A 16,113-nucleotide genomic window follows, 5' to 3' on the forward strand; every position below is an offset into this window, starting at 1 on the left:
CAGGATAATATAAAACTAACCATATGCATAGCTGTGATGGGTTCTACACCCTCCCCAGTAAATTTGTTGGCCTTGAAGACCGTCTGCTTGTCCCAGTCGGTCCAGTAGATGTAATCCTCAAAGGTGCTTATGGAGAACGGATGCCGCAGATACTCCGTCGAGTAAAGGATCTGTCTGCGCTGTGAGCCATCGTAGTTGGCCGAGGAGATGACATTCAGTTTGCCATCCACCCAGTAGATGCGCTTCCTAACCAAATCCAAGGTTATTCCATTGGGCCACTTCACATCGTAATTGATGATAGTCGTGCGATGGGAGCCATCCATGCCGGCGCGTTCAATGCGCGGCGAGGCGCCCCAGTCGGACCAGTACATCCAGCCCTCGATGGGATCGAGCGCTATGGAGCGGGGTATGTCGAGCGCATCCTCGATCAAAACCTTGCCCATGTTGCCATCGAAGTTGGTCAGCTCGATGGTGCACTTGTGCGTGTCCGTGTAGTAGACGTGGTTGTAGATCCAGTCGACGGCCAGGCCATCCGAGGTAACCGATGACTGCTTTAGGACAACGGTCTTCTCGTTGCCCTCATCGATCGGCGCCTTGTAGATGCTCTGCGTGGTCACATCGCTCCAGAAGATCATGCCCGTGCGGAATACAAAATCTAAGGCTGTCGCCGACTTGGTATTGTTCACAATTGATGTGATTTCCATGTGATCCAGCGAAATCTTGCGTATGTCTTGGCGACGCGCCAACAGGAGAGAGGCGTGTCCCTCCGCCGCCTTGCAGCGCGTGTGATTGCGCGAATCGCGCATATAGCCCGCCTCGCATTCGCACTTAAAGCTGCCGATTTCATTAACACAGATCTGGGAGCAGACACCAGGCTCTTCGCACTCATCTATGTCCACACAATGGTGGCCATCGCTGGCTAGCTTGTAGCCCTCGTGGCATTCACAACTGTAGCCCACCGGGTGATCCACGCAACGATGCATGCAGCCACCATTTTTGGTGTCGCACTCATTAATGTCACACTTGCCCGCCGGCTCATCCTCGCCGTCTGGGCAATCCTTGCGCTTGTCACATACCTTATCCAGGGGAATGCATTGACCGCCACCACATTCAAATTGGCTGGTGGCGTTGCAGCTTTTGATTTGAGCTGACAAATGACAGTCGCGTTCATCACTGCCGTCCGCACAATCCGCCTGCCCATTGCAGGTGAGATGGCCGGCAATGCAGCTGCGATCGCCGCACTGGAACTGATCCGGCCTGCAGGTGACATTCTTGCAGTTGGAGACAAGCTCATCATCGCCATCGGGGCAGTCGCGGTCTCCATCGCAGAGCCAGCTATGGTGCAGGCAGGTTATGCGATCCCTGCACTGAAACTCATGTGGCAGGCAGGGCGTTACAGTCTGTCCTACGATACCGCAGTCCTGTGGCAGTGCCAGAGCGAGAGAGATATAAAGAGAGAAGATATAGTCAATGAAATTGCCTGTCTGCGGTGCGTAGTTGATTTAAAATGCATTTTGCATAGGGCCTGTCAAAGGAAAGTTTTCTTGAAATATGCCATAAAAATAGCAGCTACTACACAGCCAGCACTTCCACACACACACACACTTATGAATAAATCCTTTGCATAAACACACTCTCGTGCCTCGGCGCCATGCTTGCATATCTTTAGTTGCATACTTTTTGGGGGCTGTTCACCACATTTTTCGCATAGTGTTTTTGTTTTTTTTCTATATAACAAAAATTATTTTTTTTGGCAAGCTATTTTAGACATTGGATTCCCCCTTGACTGACAACAAAAAAAGCAGCGCGTGGCACAAGTAAATGGTTATGGCATCAGTTGCCAGCGACAAATGTTACCGGCGACGTCACCAGTGTTGAGTAATGCGCGCGTATTGCATAATTTATGTTTCCTAGTGAGAACATGAATATATATATTTATATACTCATGTATTGTGCGAGGGCTGTTTGGCAAGTCTGGCAAAGATCATGTATGAAAAATGTGCAACCTTCAAATAGGCAAATAGGCTGACAGGTCTATGGAATTATAGCATTTTAATAAATTTAATTTTATAGGGCTAAGGGTCTTTTTTATATGGCGAATATTTTGAAAAATATATCTAATTTTCAGTTAAGAAATAAATTAATCCTATATAAAAAAAAAAACAATAACAGTCAAATAATTTACCAAACAAAATTAAGAGTTAAAAAAATAAAACGAAACATATAAAAAAAATAAATACAATGCATGTTATTTGAACGGAAATACAACGTATTAAAAAATTTATAAGAATTTCTTTATATTTTATATGTCGTACTCGTTTTCGAGCAAACATGTTTTTCCTGCAAAATTTCGATTTTCGTTTGTCTTGCAAAAAAGGTAATTATTTTTATTATTTACCTTTTTTCTTATAATTGTTATTTTGTATTTTAACCATAAATAAAGTACGTTAAGCCTACCGAAGTTGTGAGGATGACCTTGGCTTATGCCGGCAGTTAAGTTTGCTTTTAACTAGTATGATAGAGTGAAAAAACTTACGCGCTCATCGCCGCCATCCGGGCAATCCGGTTCGCCATCGCAGACCCAACTCTTGCTTATGCAGGCATCATTGCTGCAGGTGAACGATTTGTTCGGAGGGCATACAACTTTGGGGCAGTTGAGCTCATCGCTGCCATCGCCACAGTCGTCATCGTGATCGCAGACCCAACGTTTCTGAATGCAACGGCTGTTGCTGCAGGTGAACTCATCGGAGCGACAGGTGGTATCTGGGATACAATTAGTATATGTACATGTTAGACAGTGTGTAAGTGTGTGTGTGTGTATGGGGCGATGAAAGCTGGGAGGATTTAGCTGGACTGCGCTTATGACGAGTGCTTGTGTTAGCATGAGCTCTTTGGTTAGCTAAAGTAGAGAGTTAGGTAAACAACAAGCTGAGAAAGCCAAAGCCAACAACAAAAATAACAACTTAAGCTGAAATATGCGGGACATAACTCAACAAAACCAACACCATTATAAAAATTGCCAAAGCAACGCGCCAAGGGATAAAAACCAAAGAGATTTGTTGCCAACAACTACAAAACAAAAACAACAAAATGTCTAACAAAGGCATTGCAAGCTAAAGTGTGTAGATGCCTGTGTGTGTGTAAATATTTGTGCTTTATTGCATGTGTATTGTTTAGGTAAGTATTGCACAATTCTTGTAGCAAAGTGTAGCATACTTATCTCCAGCAAGCTGAAGTATGTACACACACAACTAAGCACACTACAACAACTAGAGTTTTAGTTACAGCTTACAAACAGTTACAGCTTAAGATTAGAAATTTGCGAAATATGGCTTACTGCACGTGGCCTCATCGCTGCCATCGCTGCAATCTTTGTTCTGATCACACATCCAGGCAAGCGGTATACACTCGCCGTCGCCGCTCTTGCAGGCGAACTCATCTGGTGAGCAGGATTTGCTCTCTGCAATATATACAAATAGATGGGGGAGAAAAATATGTTGTTAGAGTTTAGATATGATGACAATATGATTATGCGTACACCCGACCAGATGTAGTCAATTTATTTGGTAAATTTTTTTGCCCAGAAAAATTTCTAAAAATTTAGAGTTCAATTATACAATTTTTTTTTCTTGCCAGAACACAAAAATAAATATGGAAGGAAAAACAGGAAAAACAGTTACACTATCTATATACTTATACTTTTTATTTGAACAAGAGAGATAATAACAGAAATATTTAAAATAAACCAAAGTAATAATAATATCCCCAAAGTAATAATAATAATAACAAGAGAGATAGTAAAATCAGCTTTGAAAAAAATTCAATGAATTTAATATTTTTATAAAATATAATTTTTGGATGCCAAGCGGCTTGTATATACAATATATATTCATTCATACTTTTGGTTATATTTCTTGAATCATTTGTAATGTAGATATATGTAGATCTTGATTAAGAATTGTGCATTTTCTAAGAATATATTCAAATTTAAACAAAGTTCTGTAGAGCGGATAACTTGCTACAAAATTAACAAAAAAAAAAAAAAAAAATTTGAATAGGCCAACATATATAAAGTATATAAAATAACATAAAATCATGAAGAAACAAATATTATAAAATATATATAAGCCAATCAATGTGGCTTGCCCAACGAAACAAAAAGAACAAGAAAACCCACCCAAATTTTCCCACACTCAGTTACGAGCAGCAAAATGTCTGTAAAAATGGCCTAAAGATAAGCCCGGTAAAAATTTCGACTCACTCCAAAATGGGAGTAAAAATCAAGTGCCTGATAAACTGCGTTACAGCTCTTGTTTATATGCACATGTATATGTCGAGTGGCTTTTAACTGTCTGCCTAATGGCGTTGCTGAGCTAAATCTTTGATTACTGCAGCAGCGGCACATTACTGGGCGTGTTTTTGGGGCAACGCCTTAAAGCATGCAACAGAGTTAAGTCGAGACGTTTAATGACTGCTTCTTGCCTGGCATTGTAATTAAGTTTATAAGAAGCAGCAGCAGCAGGAATTGAAGTCCAATTGTGGCTGGCGCATGCCAGGCAAGTAATAAACATAGTTGTCGTGCCAGAACATACAAGCACATACACACGCGCACATACACGCACACACACACGCACACACACACGCACACGTACGCATTTAGTAATATAGGGCAACTCGAACTGAGGCTAAGCGGGCGGCATTTTATCTAGGCAGTAATTAAGACATTATCAGCCAACACTCCATAAAGTTAAAACGCACACATGCGTACACATTAAAGTAATTATCACACACAGCCAAACACACATATCCATATCCACACACACACCCACACGCATACTTATATAGGCAGCCTGTTGGCTTGAAACTTTCATTGAAGTTTTACCAGGCGTACATTCAACAAAGTTGACAACACATGCATACACACGTACACGCATAAAAACGCCTGTGTTTAACCCCAAACGCGTATTATTTTTTTGCCTTTTGTTTTTTGTTGTCTACTTCTAGGCGCATGAAATGAATGTCCTTTGTTTATGTTGTTGCCTTTGCCATGGCTACGCTTGATTTTGCTTGATAAGATTATGTTTTTTTTTTCTGTATGCGTTCCTATGTGTGTGTGTGCCACAGGCAATAAAGGCTCATAACACCAGACTTACATACACACACACACGCACATATCTATAAATATGCCTTTGCTGCTTGCTTTGTTTTCCGTGCTACCTCTGCGCCAAAAAAATCTCTATGAATATATTTTTTTGCCCAACACCGTTGCAAATAAATTAATTTATTATTATTTTACGCTTTGTTGTTTGATATTTTTTGCATGTAGATCTTCTCGTGTGCGTGAAATGACTTAAATTGGTATTTATTGCAGCGCACACGGGCGTGAATTTCGGCAGTACGAATTCAACAGGAATTGCAGCTTATAATACGTGCAAGCTGAGTGTGTAGAAAGTATTTTGTAATGAAAAAAGTTATTACGAAAATTTATTAGAGCTCTGGCAGATCTCCATGGAAAAAAAGTGCGATTAAATGCTTGAAGGTTCAAGAAGGCTGCTTAATTAATTTCACTTTGAGTCTCTTTGAATTTGGGCATCGAAAGATTGTGTCGACTGAGAAGACAATTTAGATCCCGTAATACATTTTGTAAGGTTTTTTTTTGAAAATCCTGTAGCTTCGATTGAATAAACAAAGATGAAGCTTTTCTTTAAAAGTAAAAAAAGATTAGTTTAAAAAAATGTAGGAAAATATGTGTAGAAAACAAGGCCACTCAGCCTGAATTCAAGGGAAAAAGCAGTTTTACGGTGACAAATTTTTGTATGCTATTAATGTGTATATTTTTTAAACTATTTCGCTGATTTATTTTTATTTGTTGCATTTGCTACAAACTAAATTTATGACATGCATGAAGAAGTTAATTACGCGCAATTTTTTCAACATTGCGTATGCGCAACGATTTTATGATTTCATTAAATTAGCTATAAAGCTAGCTGGTAGCTGGTGAACCGCGACTAGGACTTTTTCTATTTTCACTTTTTCAATTTTAATGCCACTATTTTGCTGGCCACTAAATGTGGCCCGGCATGTCGCCTGACCTCAGTCCCAGTTGCTGGAGCCTGTTTCAGTCTCGGTTTGGCTTCAGCTAGTATAAGCCATATAAAAATCAATTTGCTGGCTATAAAGAATGGCTCTGAGTAGCTTGAATAACATCCACCCACACACACACACACACACACACACACACACACACACACACACACACACACATACACACACACACACATACACACACAATTGCACATAACTTTTGTATTGCATTCAATAGCATTTTCTTGTTATCTGCCGCATGATGGGAAAAAGTGGGGCTTGGCTCCAAAGTGAGTATGCTTGCAATTTGATTTTAATATTATTTAAAATGCTTTTAGTTTATGTGCCAGACGTGTAGTTGGCCCAGTGGCACTCCTCATGCCTGTCGCTAGCACCCCTGCCTCCCCTCCCCGCATGTCTTGAACCATCACATCAAAGGCATCAAAGCCAATGAAGTTTGATGCTTTTGTGGAGCAGTTGGCGCTTTGTTTACTCTGCCGTTGCCCCCCAATGACTCGCTGTTTTGCCGTCAGGAATACACAAGTCACATTGTAGTTTCCTTTTTTTTGCTCTATTTATTTGATAGGAGTTCGGATCGTATGAAATCTAATAATAAAAAGTTTATTTTTTTCCCGTTGCGAGAAGTAGGAATAAATATTTAATAAAATCACGTGCATTGGCAAAATAAAACGAATTGGTGTGTAGCAGAAAATCAAGCAAGCTTTTTCATTAAAGGTCAAACACTCCTTCAGCCATTTTTACAATAGGTTTTCATTTCATTGAAAAGGAACCTTAATCTCTTATGTATTGGCAATATCTCGTTATTGTATATCCACAATTTCTTTATATCTATTTTAACGTAATTTATAATTTTTGATGTCATTTTCTTTCTAATAATTTGTGTTATTTTTTAGGATTTCTTGGTTTTGAACACATGAAACTCTACGTATAGGTAATCAAATTTAATCTTAAACCATATTGGCTTTTCTTTTCTAATACCATTATTAAAGTGCTTGGCGATAAGAAAGAAAGAGAAAAAAAAGAGAAGAGAGAAGGCAAGTTTATAGCATACATCAAAACACACTATGATAGATTTGCATACTTAAGTGTCGCTTCAGTATATTTTTTTATACCCTTGCAGAAGGTATTATTATTATGTCTTGAAAAGCTGAAGCATAGATGGAGATATCTCCTTATCAACAGCCGAGCTGCTTCTTTGCAAATTTGTCTCTTAGTCTGAAAGCTATCGACATAAAATTTTGCAGATGTCCTCTCTCTCTTTCTGTTGCATACAGTATGTTTGTCGGCACCGTCTGGATCGGATCACTATATATCATATCATATATCATATAGCTGCCACAGGAACGATCGGTCGAAAAGTAAGTTCTTGTATGGAAAACTATTTTGTTTTTCAAATTATTTTTACCATACTCGGCATTTATTATTATCTCTGTGCTTCTTGGATACGGGCAAAGCGCTATCAACATTATGAAAAGATGGGGTCTGCAAGGGTATTAAATCTTTCGTAGTGCCTAAGATAGCTCTTCTTTCTCGTTATAATTAAATTTTCGTCACAAGCTCTACGAAATGCTTGAAATTTCTCTCTACATATTTTTTAGCAGATATAAGATAAAAAATATTTAGAAAAAGTTCGTGATTGTCTGTCAAACAACATTTCGTTTAATATGTGTATTTTTTTGCATTTTTGGGGGCATGTTAAACTTCAATTAACATTCACAACGTGGCCAACGATATAAAAATTCAAACAAAAAAATAGGGAAAAAATTATCGTTGAAAAATAATTTTTTTTGTAGCGCATAAAAGTCATAAAATGTCACACGTGTTCAATGGCGGGAGCTGAGCCGGCAGTGCGAGTATCCTGTGAATCCTGTGTGCATGTTAAATTTTTGTTAAGCCGTGTCCTGCCTGTAGCTTGGCAGCATATAAACCACAGGCACACAAATTGCGCGCGATTTTCTTTTCTTTTTTTGATTACCCAGTTTTTATTTCAGCAGCCCGCTGATGAGTTACGAGTGGATAACATCATAAAAATCGCATCATTTTCTTCTTTTTTTTTTTTCAATTACAGCGCGGACGCAAAAAATAAAATAAGTATAATAAAAATACGAAATTTTATGCGGAATATATAGTAAGTTGAATGCGACACAGACTATAAACTGCTAAATAAGTTGCCTCGAAAAATTGTGCGATAAAAACAAGAGTATTCTAGGATAGGCAAGTAGCAGGGCGCCAACTGGAAGATACCCTGCAAACAGACTTAATTAACTTGGTTATATTATGCACATATATGCATACAAACTTATATGGGAGGGTTTGCACTGCGAGCTACATTTTAGGTAATGGTTTCCAAGTAATTCTTGTATCTATATGCCGAGTGTAAGAAAACTGTCGGAATATTTGTTCATGTTATAGTGTGCTTATTGCGAATATCAACAAGATATATCTTCTTTTACGCTAGTCATAGGCTTTTCTAAATTTGCGTGGATGGATAAGAAAAAATTTTCCCTTTATTATACCAGTAGTGTGTGTTATATTATAAGCTGTTCTAATGCTTAAGACAAATGCCTGAGACGCCCCATTTCTTGTGACATATAGATGCATTAGTTTCACATACCCTCTTTCATACACCTTTATGTATACATGGTATTTGAGATTGAAGCATGTAACAGTTAGCGAGGCTTGTTAATGCATAAATACAAATTATTTTCGCTGCTGGCAGCATTTTTGATGCGCCCATCACGTTGTTTTGCCTAGTCCTTTGACGTTAATTTATGGACAAGTAGGGTCAAGTTTTGGGCCCAACCAAGCCATAAAGTCTGAGATACATGGGGAATATAAATGGGGAGAGGAGATATACAAGGCATGCATTGAAATAAATAGCATGCTTTAAATGCGAGCCTTTAAGTTGTGAAACCCATTTATGAGTAAGGGTGAGCATTTTTTTCTATTCCCTTATTTTTTCCATTTTTTTTTTTTTAAGGGGGGCAGCGTAAATCCTCCGGGTTAGTAGTGGGTATATGCAAATGTGGCTATAACTTTCGCTTACAACACTCCAATTCGTCGGAACCATCACGACAGTCGGGTTCGCCATCGCAGATCCAATCGCGTGGCAAGCACTGCTCCCCATTGTGGCACTTAAACTGGTTGCTGGTGCAAAAATTGACTGCACAATTCAAGCTGAAATATGAGCAACCCAATCGCCAGATACAATATAAGGGTAATACTTACTGCATTGACTCGGCGCCTCATCCGAGCCGTCGGCACAGTCGCTCTCACGATCGCAACGCCATTTGTTGGGTATGCAGTTGCCGTTATTGCAGCGGAACTGTTCTACGCCGCAAGTGGATTCTGTTTGATAAAAAAAAAAGAAGAGAGAAAAAAATATATATTGAAAATCGTTGCTTTCGATATGGAATTCAATTTTGCATAGCTTGCGGGTGCTTATAATATATGAGAAATGAGGCAAAGAAGCGAGCACTACTCGCGTAATGCACTTGACTATACCCTGCAAAAGATTTTAAAGTATTTTAAACTTATTATCTTTTCGATTGGTCTGAATAGTGAATACACAGCTGTGGGATGACTAAAAGCCGTTAAATAACTTTTACAGATAATTTTTAAATATAAGAGATACCAAATATCAAAACTAATTTCAGGTATAATAAGTTTATATCGTGGTTATTTAAGAATGCGTATGCATACCAAACTTTGAGACTCTAGCCCAAGCAGCCTCTGAGTTCGTTGAGGTCATAAAATAGCTGGATAGATAAGCATATGAAAAACTTAGCTAGATAAACTTAACAATTGAGAGAAATAAAAACATTTATTATTATTCGACAAGGCCTGCCTATTATAGCAATTTGTACAACATTTTAATAACCCTTATCACCCATCTTAAATAATAACAGGGTATCAAAGTCCTGATAATGGTTGCTACTAAAAATGCGGGGAATATGGGCATTGAAAATCTACTTTTTATGCATCAATAGGTTTCTGTGTCAAAAATAAATGTGATTTTTATGTTGCGGGCTGTGTTGCTGCCACAGGCAACAAAAACTTGCCACTTGCTGTGTGTGTGTGTGTGTGTGTGTGTGTGTGTGTGCCGAGTGTTGGTGTCTGTGTGAATTCTTGCTATCACTGGCTACCCCTTCTTTGGCAGGACTTTTGTTTTATGCCAGCATGGCAAAAAAAGAAGTTTAGTTTTGCTATTTTATGGTCATTTTATTTTATGACTTTGCTCGTTTTGCAAACAACATTTTCGACAAAGTTTAAAGCTTTTGCCAGAAGGCCATCAAAATATCCAAACTTCCGCAGAGCAACTTGCAATAAGTTGGGTGACAGGGTCTGGAAAATGCAATTAAAAGGGCAAATCAAATTAAATGATTAGAATATTGAATCGATTCTCAGATGTGTATTAAGTTGTTCCAAAAAGGATACATCTGGCAATTAGTGGGCTAACTAAAAAATAAAGAATTATTTGACTGCTTATGAAGAGCATGTATCATTTTTGACCCAACACAAGGTCAAAAAATCGTTTACAATTCCACAAAAGGTTTTCCCAAGTGGCATAAAAATTTATATAAAATGCTATTTGAGTTATGTTGCAATTAAAGTGATATAAATCCATTAGCACAACTACTACAAATAGAACCGAAAACTTTGTTAAAACTGCTACAAAGTTTATAAAGTAGTCAGTACTCAAAGATTTCTTGGGAGTCGTCCCGCATAATTTAGTCAACTCCCCGTTGGAGAGTGCTACAAACAAGTAGCTCAACGAATATTTCTAAATTTTTGCAGAGTGTTCTCTTATTTTTATCAACTTAATGTACTTTCCTCTCTTGGGACAGAGTGTTGCAACTCATCTGCATATTGCTGGCTAAAATGTTGCACCTTTTAACTGTGACTGCACTCAATTTAACGCCGTTACTCAAATGAATGCGCCCTCGACAGACATTTGGAATTCGGTTGAGCTTTAAGTCCAATGATGCCCCAACTACAGCTTGCAGCGGCTGCGGCAAGTTGCTGCGTGCCACAAGCCCATCTTCTGCCCCAGCTCTAGTCAAACCAGGTCCTGGCTGGAGCCATAAACTTTTGCGCAACTTTTGTGTGTGTTTCGCCAGCGACCTCTCCACCATTCCGCACTGCGAAAAATGCGCATCACGTTTTGCGTTTGGGGACTCGCAACGTACCCAACGTGTTTACCTAGCAACGGCATTTAGCGCCGACATTAAACAAGGATTGAGTCAGAAGTTGGTAGTCAGAAGTCAGGAGTCAGCTAGTAGCTGGGTATCTGTCGCTCAGAAATCTCGTCTAGGTTTTAATGACCAGCGCCAACTCGGGCTTGTGGCATGGGACTTTTAGTTGAACATTTTTGAAATTAATTAAATTCTCATAATTAAGTTCTTGACTGGAAAAACTTTGTTAACACTATGCTACGTGTTTTTTTTGTCGACTTTTCAAGCTACACATCATGCCATAAAAAAACCAGATCGTTGCCTTTTGAAAACATTCTTTTTGGGATTTTTTATGTCAATTAATATTTTTAGCAGTTTACACCAGAATGTGGACATTTGATAAGGAATTAGGCATATTGAAATATTGACCTAATACTGGCAAAAATATCCTTAAATATAATTTTTTAGCTTAAATAATGTCGTCCTATACTGCACCATTTCACTTCGCAATTATTTTTTCATAAATTTATTATTTGATTATTATATATTGTAGCATTATTTCTTCAAAAAAAAATATTTATATACATATAGGAAATGTGTTCATTTCAATATTTTTTAATATTATTTTTTTTTTGTTAATTATAACTTATGTCACTTTAATTTTACGTTTAAATCTATTTATTTAACCTATGCAGATTCATTTTAAATTTGAAAAATAATAATAAACTTTTTTTACGTTTTCAATAGGTTTACTTGAGTTTTTCCAATTTTAAAATATCCTATTTTAAAATTCCGTTTTTCCGGAAAACAAAATTTTGATTTTAATATATTTTTAAAGTATTTTGTTGTTGTCGAGTGTTGTCCAATTTGAAAATTTTTTAATTGATATATTTGTTTCTTAATATTCGAATATTTTGATAATGTCAGATTGAATTTATTAGGCCCTAAAATATTGTAAAACTAAATTTGATCGACAGCCACAATAATTTTTTTTGTTGAAATTGTTATTTTGTTGCGTACTGTTGGCCAATATAAATAAGGTCTGGTGGTGAAAATTTAAAATTGCATATTAACGACAGGCTGCAGGCTAGATTTTTTGCCAATTGAGTGCCACTCGCCCTCCTCACTCCTCTCTCTCTCTCCCCGTGTCTGCCAGCTAGTCATAAAATGGTGTCTTTGGCCGCTGCTCAATTTCAGAGAATCTTGTTTACAATTTTTGTTGCCCTCTCAATATTCTCTTTTGCATAATTACTTATTTATGACCTATAGGCTGACAGTCTAAATGTCATGTACATATAGCCAAAGTGACACGCGGTGTATCGTTTAATGCATAAACAAGCAGTCGGTTGTCTAGCTGTATGCCACATGCCACATGTCGTATGCCACGCCAACCAGCCCACCTCACTTCACACACTCTCTGTTTATTTATCTGCCGTTACGTTTACTTAAACAAAAGCTCATAAATTTATGCTCGTTGTTTTTGCCACATTTTTGCTACGCATATTTATTATATCTTTCTAAAAGCATGCCACACACACACACACAGACGCAGGCGAACACATTTTTGTCGCATGCCCCATGCCACATACCGCATGCCGCATGCCACGCCCCACGCAAATCACTGGCACTGCGGCGCCCAGGTGCAAACTTCATTATTTACAGTCTGACGCGTCGCGTCGACGACATCGCGGATTATGTGGCACTTGAGGGGCGGGGCGCTGGGGGCTGGACTGGGGCGGGCAGCCTTTTAATTCTAACAGAGCTGAGAGCTTGCAACAACACGAACAACACTAACAACCTGTGTTGTGCATTCTCATGAATTTTGTGCAATCCATTTAATGCGCGACGCTCCGGCATTTCGCTGGCAGCATTTTGCATGATAATGAATTGCACTTTGGCAGGCGGACTTAGAGGTGTGTCACCTTATCATTTGGCTTTGATTTCGGGCATTACGTGGAGTGCATTGCACGGCAGGGGTTATCAGTGCAACAGCGGAGCGCGCAGCTGCAGCTCAAGGTTGCCAAAACTTGTCGTCGCTGAGGCCAAACAGAATAAGTAAAACATAAAAAAGTTGCCAAAACACACCCGGCACAAAAACTTTTCTCACAATGCAACTTAACTGCCACGCCCACGTTTCCTGCCAGCCACCCAGCTTCTAGGGGCGCTCATTTGCAGCGCCCAGCTTTAAGCAAAAAGTTATCTGGTCTCACAAGTGTTCACAAGGCAGCGGCGGCGGCAGACAAAAACTTTTTTTGCGGTCATCCATCGATTTAGCGCATTAAAACTTTTATCTGATATTTGCCATTTTCCATTTTCCATTTCCTTTATTCTATTTGCCATTTGTAACGTTTGGCAGCAGGTCTGAGCCCCTTTAAGCTGACAACAATGGTATTTTAAGAAATTCATATATGTATATGCACACGTATATATTAAATTAGTAGAGTACTCAAGGACTAGTAAGAAGCCGAAGTTGAATTAATTTTCAATCTGGTGACTAGCTAATACTCTTCGAATTAGTCAGGTCTATATAAATGTAAAAATTAACATTCTTAAATTATGTTTTTAAACGATTTTTTGGAAATTTTTAGTAAATAACTTTTTGAAATTCATTTTTAATTATTTTTTAGCTTTTTGACTTATTTTTAAATTCTAAGACTAATTTCTTTTGGAAATATTTTGCTAATATTCACATTAAATAACAAAAAATATTTAAAACTACATTCTTATATAGTCAAATAAAATATATATTGCCCAAATCACAACATTTTAATAAGTATGTATAGGAATTTGTACCTAGAACTATATTTAAGTGCCATGATCATAACCAAATAGGCAAGTCTTTAGTATAAATATATTATTGTCTACTAATATTTTTATTTTGTATACTATTTTATTCCTTTAAATAATATTATATTTTATAAAATGCTATTAACTTCTGCAACATTTTGAATATTCCTATTAAATCCAATCGATTTAACTTAATTTTACCAACTTAAAGAGAAAGTGGAAGTATTTTTTTGCTTTTTATTAAGGGTATTTAATTAAGAAATGTTTATCCATTGAATTTGCGCTGTGCGGCTTATCTAATGAAGTTTGTTGTTTGCTGTTGTTGCTGTGGGCAAACGCACAAACACAAATTGAATTGTACGTTTCATTTAAAAAAAAAAGAAATAAATATATATAAACGGAATAAGGAAGCAAACGTGCACAAAATTTCACTTTTTTCTTTTTGCACTTTATCAACTTTTGCTTTTCGTGTCGCCTTCGCGTCTCAATAAATAAATGAAACATTTGTGCCGCAGTTGGAAAGATTTTCCTTTGCCTTTGTTTACAATTGTTGCCATTATTTGCTCTTGTTTTTCTTGTACATTGGATCTTATTCCACAGTAGGGTGTTCCCTTGGCACACATAGTACACAAAAAATGAAATGAAGGCTCGTCTCAACATTCCCGCTTCTTGTTTATGGCACCTTTTTCACTTTATTGGAGTTGTGCGCTGTGCTTTATCTTCTGCTTCAAGTATTTCAATATATATATAAGAAAAATAACAAGGGTGTTTTTTTTGGGTTAACTGTGGGTTAAGGGACGCCACAGGACGCATCATAAATCATTTGAAGAGCCGCTTGGCGTGAGCTTTAAGTGCGGCCCGCCTCTAATGAGACGAACTTTTTACATATGCTGGACTCTTTTTGCAGAGTGGCTGTGGAGAGTCGAGAGGGGCAACTGTTGAATGGACGGAACAAATGGGCTGCCCATTGGCAAATACAAGTCCGTTAAAATTGCATTTTAAATGTCGGAGCAATTTATATGTTAAATAAAGCTGTGCCGGAAGTGGCAAGCGAAAGCAAATTGAATTGAGCTTGGACAAATGTAGAATTTAGTCGTCGTTGCTGCCGCTCAGCTTTTTAATGCCCGGAAGGAATAAATGAGTTTTGTGTATTCCAAAAAATTGCTAACACAAAAATTTCACCCAAAAATATGTCGTCTAATCTGAGGCTCAGCTCGGGTTTTGAAGGTTCCTAAACATAAATGCCTGCAAAGGCTTTCAAATTTTTACTACCAAGTGCCCAAAAGCGCAATCGCTGCAATTTCGTCATTAAATAAAGAGAGATTTTAAAAGCTTTACTGAAGTTTAATGGACGTAAAGTCGTTAAAGGGGAGAGTTTATTTTTTGCAACATTTTTATATAATATGAAGTCACATTTAAGCAGCATAATGTGTTCGCTGCAATTTCGTTTTAAATAAAAATTCAAATGTTAAAAATAAGAGTATATTTTGAATATCTAGTTTTTTTAAAGGACTTAATGCACTTAAGTATTCTTGTGCTCCCAAAAAGAAAATAGCTATAAATTTGTCACAGAATACTAGGCGACGTTTAAAACAGCTTCAGCTTGAGGCGCACAATTCGAGGATATACTTTATGAAGATCTCTGCATTTGGCGTTTTTTTTGGCGATATCAAAAAGCGGAACTTTTCTCAAAACATTTAGTAGAATCCTTTGAATTATGCTTAAATTTCTATATTTGAAAGTTGGGGAAAGAAGTTGATTCGCAGAAAAGCAGAAAAAAGAAGAAATACCAAGAAATTTGCCACATTGGCTGACGTTTAACCTTTGGCACAAAATTCGATGTCCGCTGCTGTTGCTGCTGCGGCGGCTGCTTAAAAGTGAGCCATGCATAATTTATGGCTTATAAGGAAAGAAGCTGTAACCAAGGATATGTGACTGAATTTATCTAAGGTTTGCAGCCAACGCACAGACACACGGACATGAATTTTTAAGATATTATTTTTTTCAGTTTCGAACACACACACAAACATAAAATGGCAGCTAGCTG

The 16,113-nt window shown here is 37.8% G+C and overlaps 1 protein-coding gene across 9 annotated transcripts in view; it reads right to left on the bottom strand.

The window, feature by feature from the left end:
• The window catches only part of LOC6632989 (very low-density lipoprotein receptor), a 47,989-nt gene that overhangs the window by 13,110 nt on the left and 18,766 nt on the right, over positions 1-16,113 (bottom strand). For 5 of the 9 annotated variants that reach the window (XM_070207429.1, XM_002056454.4, XM_032433817.2 and 2 more), the window contains 4 exons: positions 9,334-9,453; positions 3,338-3,460; positions 2,537-2,763; positions 21-1,421 (listed from right to left, as the gene is read on the bottom strand). In XM_070207429.1, the coding sequence (XP_070063530.1) occupies positions 21-1,421; positions 2,537-2,763; positions 3,338-3,460; positions 9,334-9,453 (1,871 nt within the window). Of the gene's footprint in view, positions 1-20; positions 1,422-2,536; positions 2,764-3,337; positions 3,461-9,151; positions 9,269-9,333; positions 9,454-16,113 lie in introns of all 9 variants that reach the window. The other 4 variants (XM_015170343.3, XM_015170341.3, XM_032433819.2 and 1 more) reach the window with 2 other exon arrangements.

This window comes from Drosophila virilis, chromosome 2 (genome assembly GCF_030788295.1).
Source record: "Drosophila virilis strain 15010-1051.87 chromosome 2, Dvir_AGI_RSII-ME, whole genome shotgun sequence".
In the NCBI taxonomy this organism is placed as follows: Eukaryota; Metazoa; Arthropoda; class Insecta; order Diptera; family Drosophilidae; genus Drosophila; species Drosophila virilis.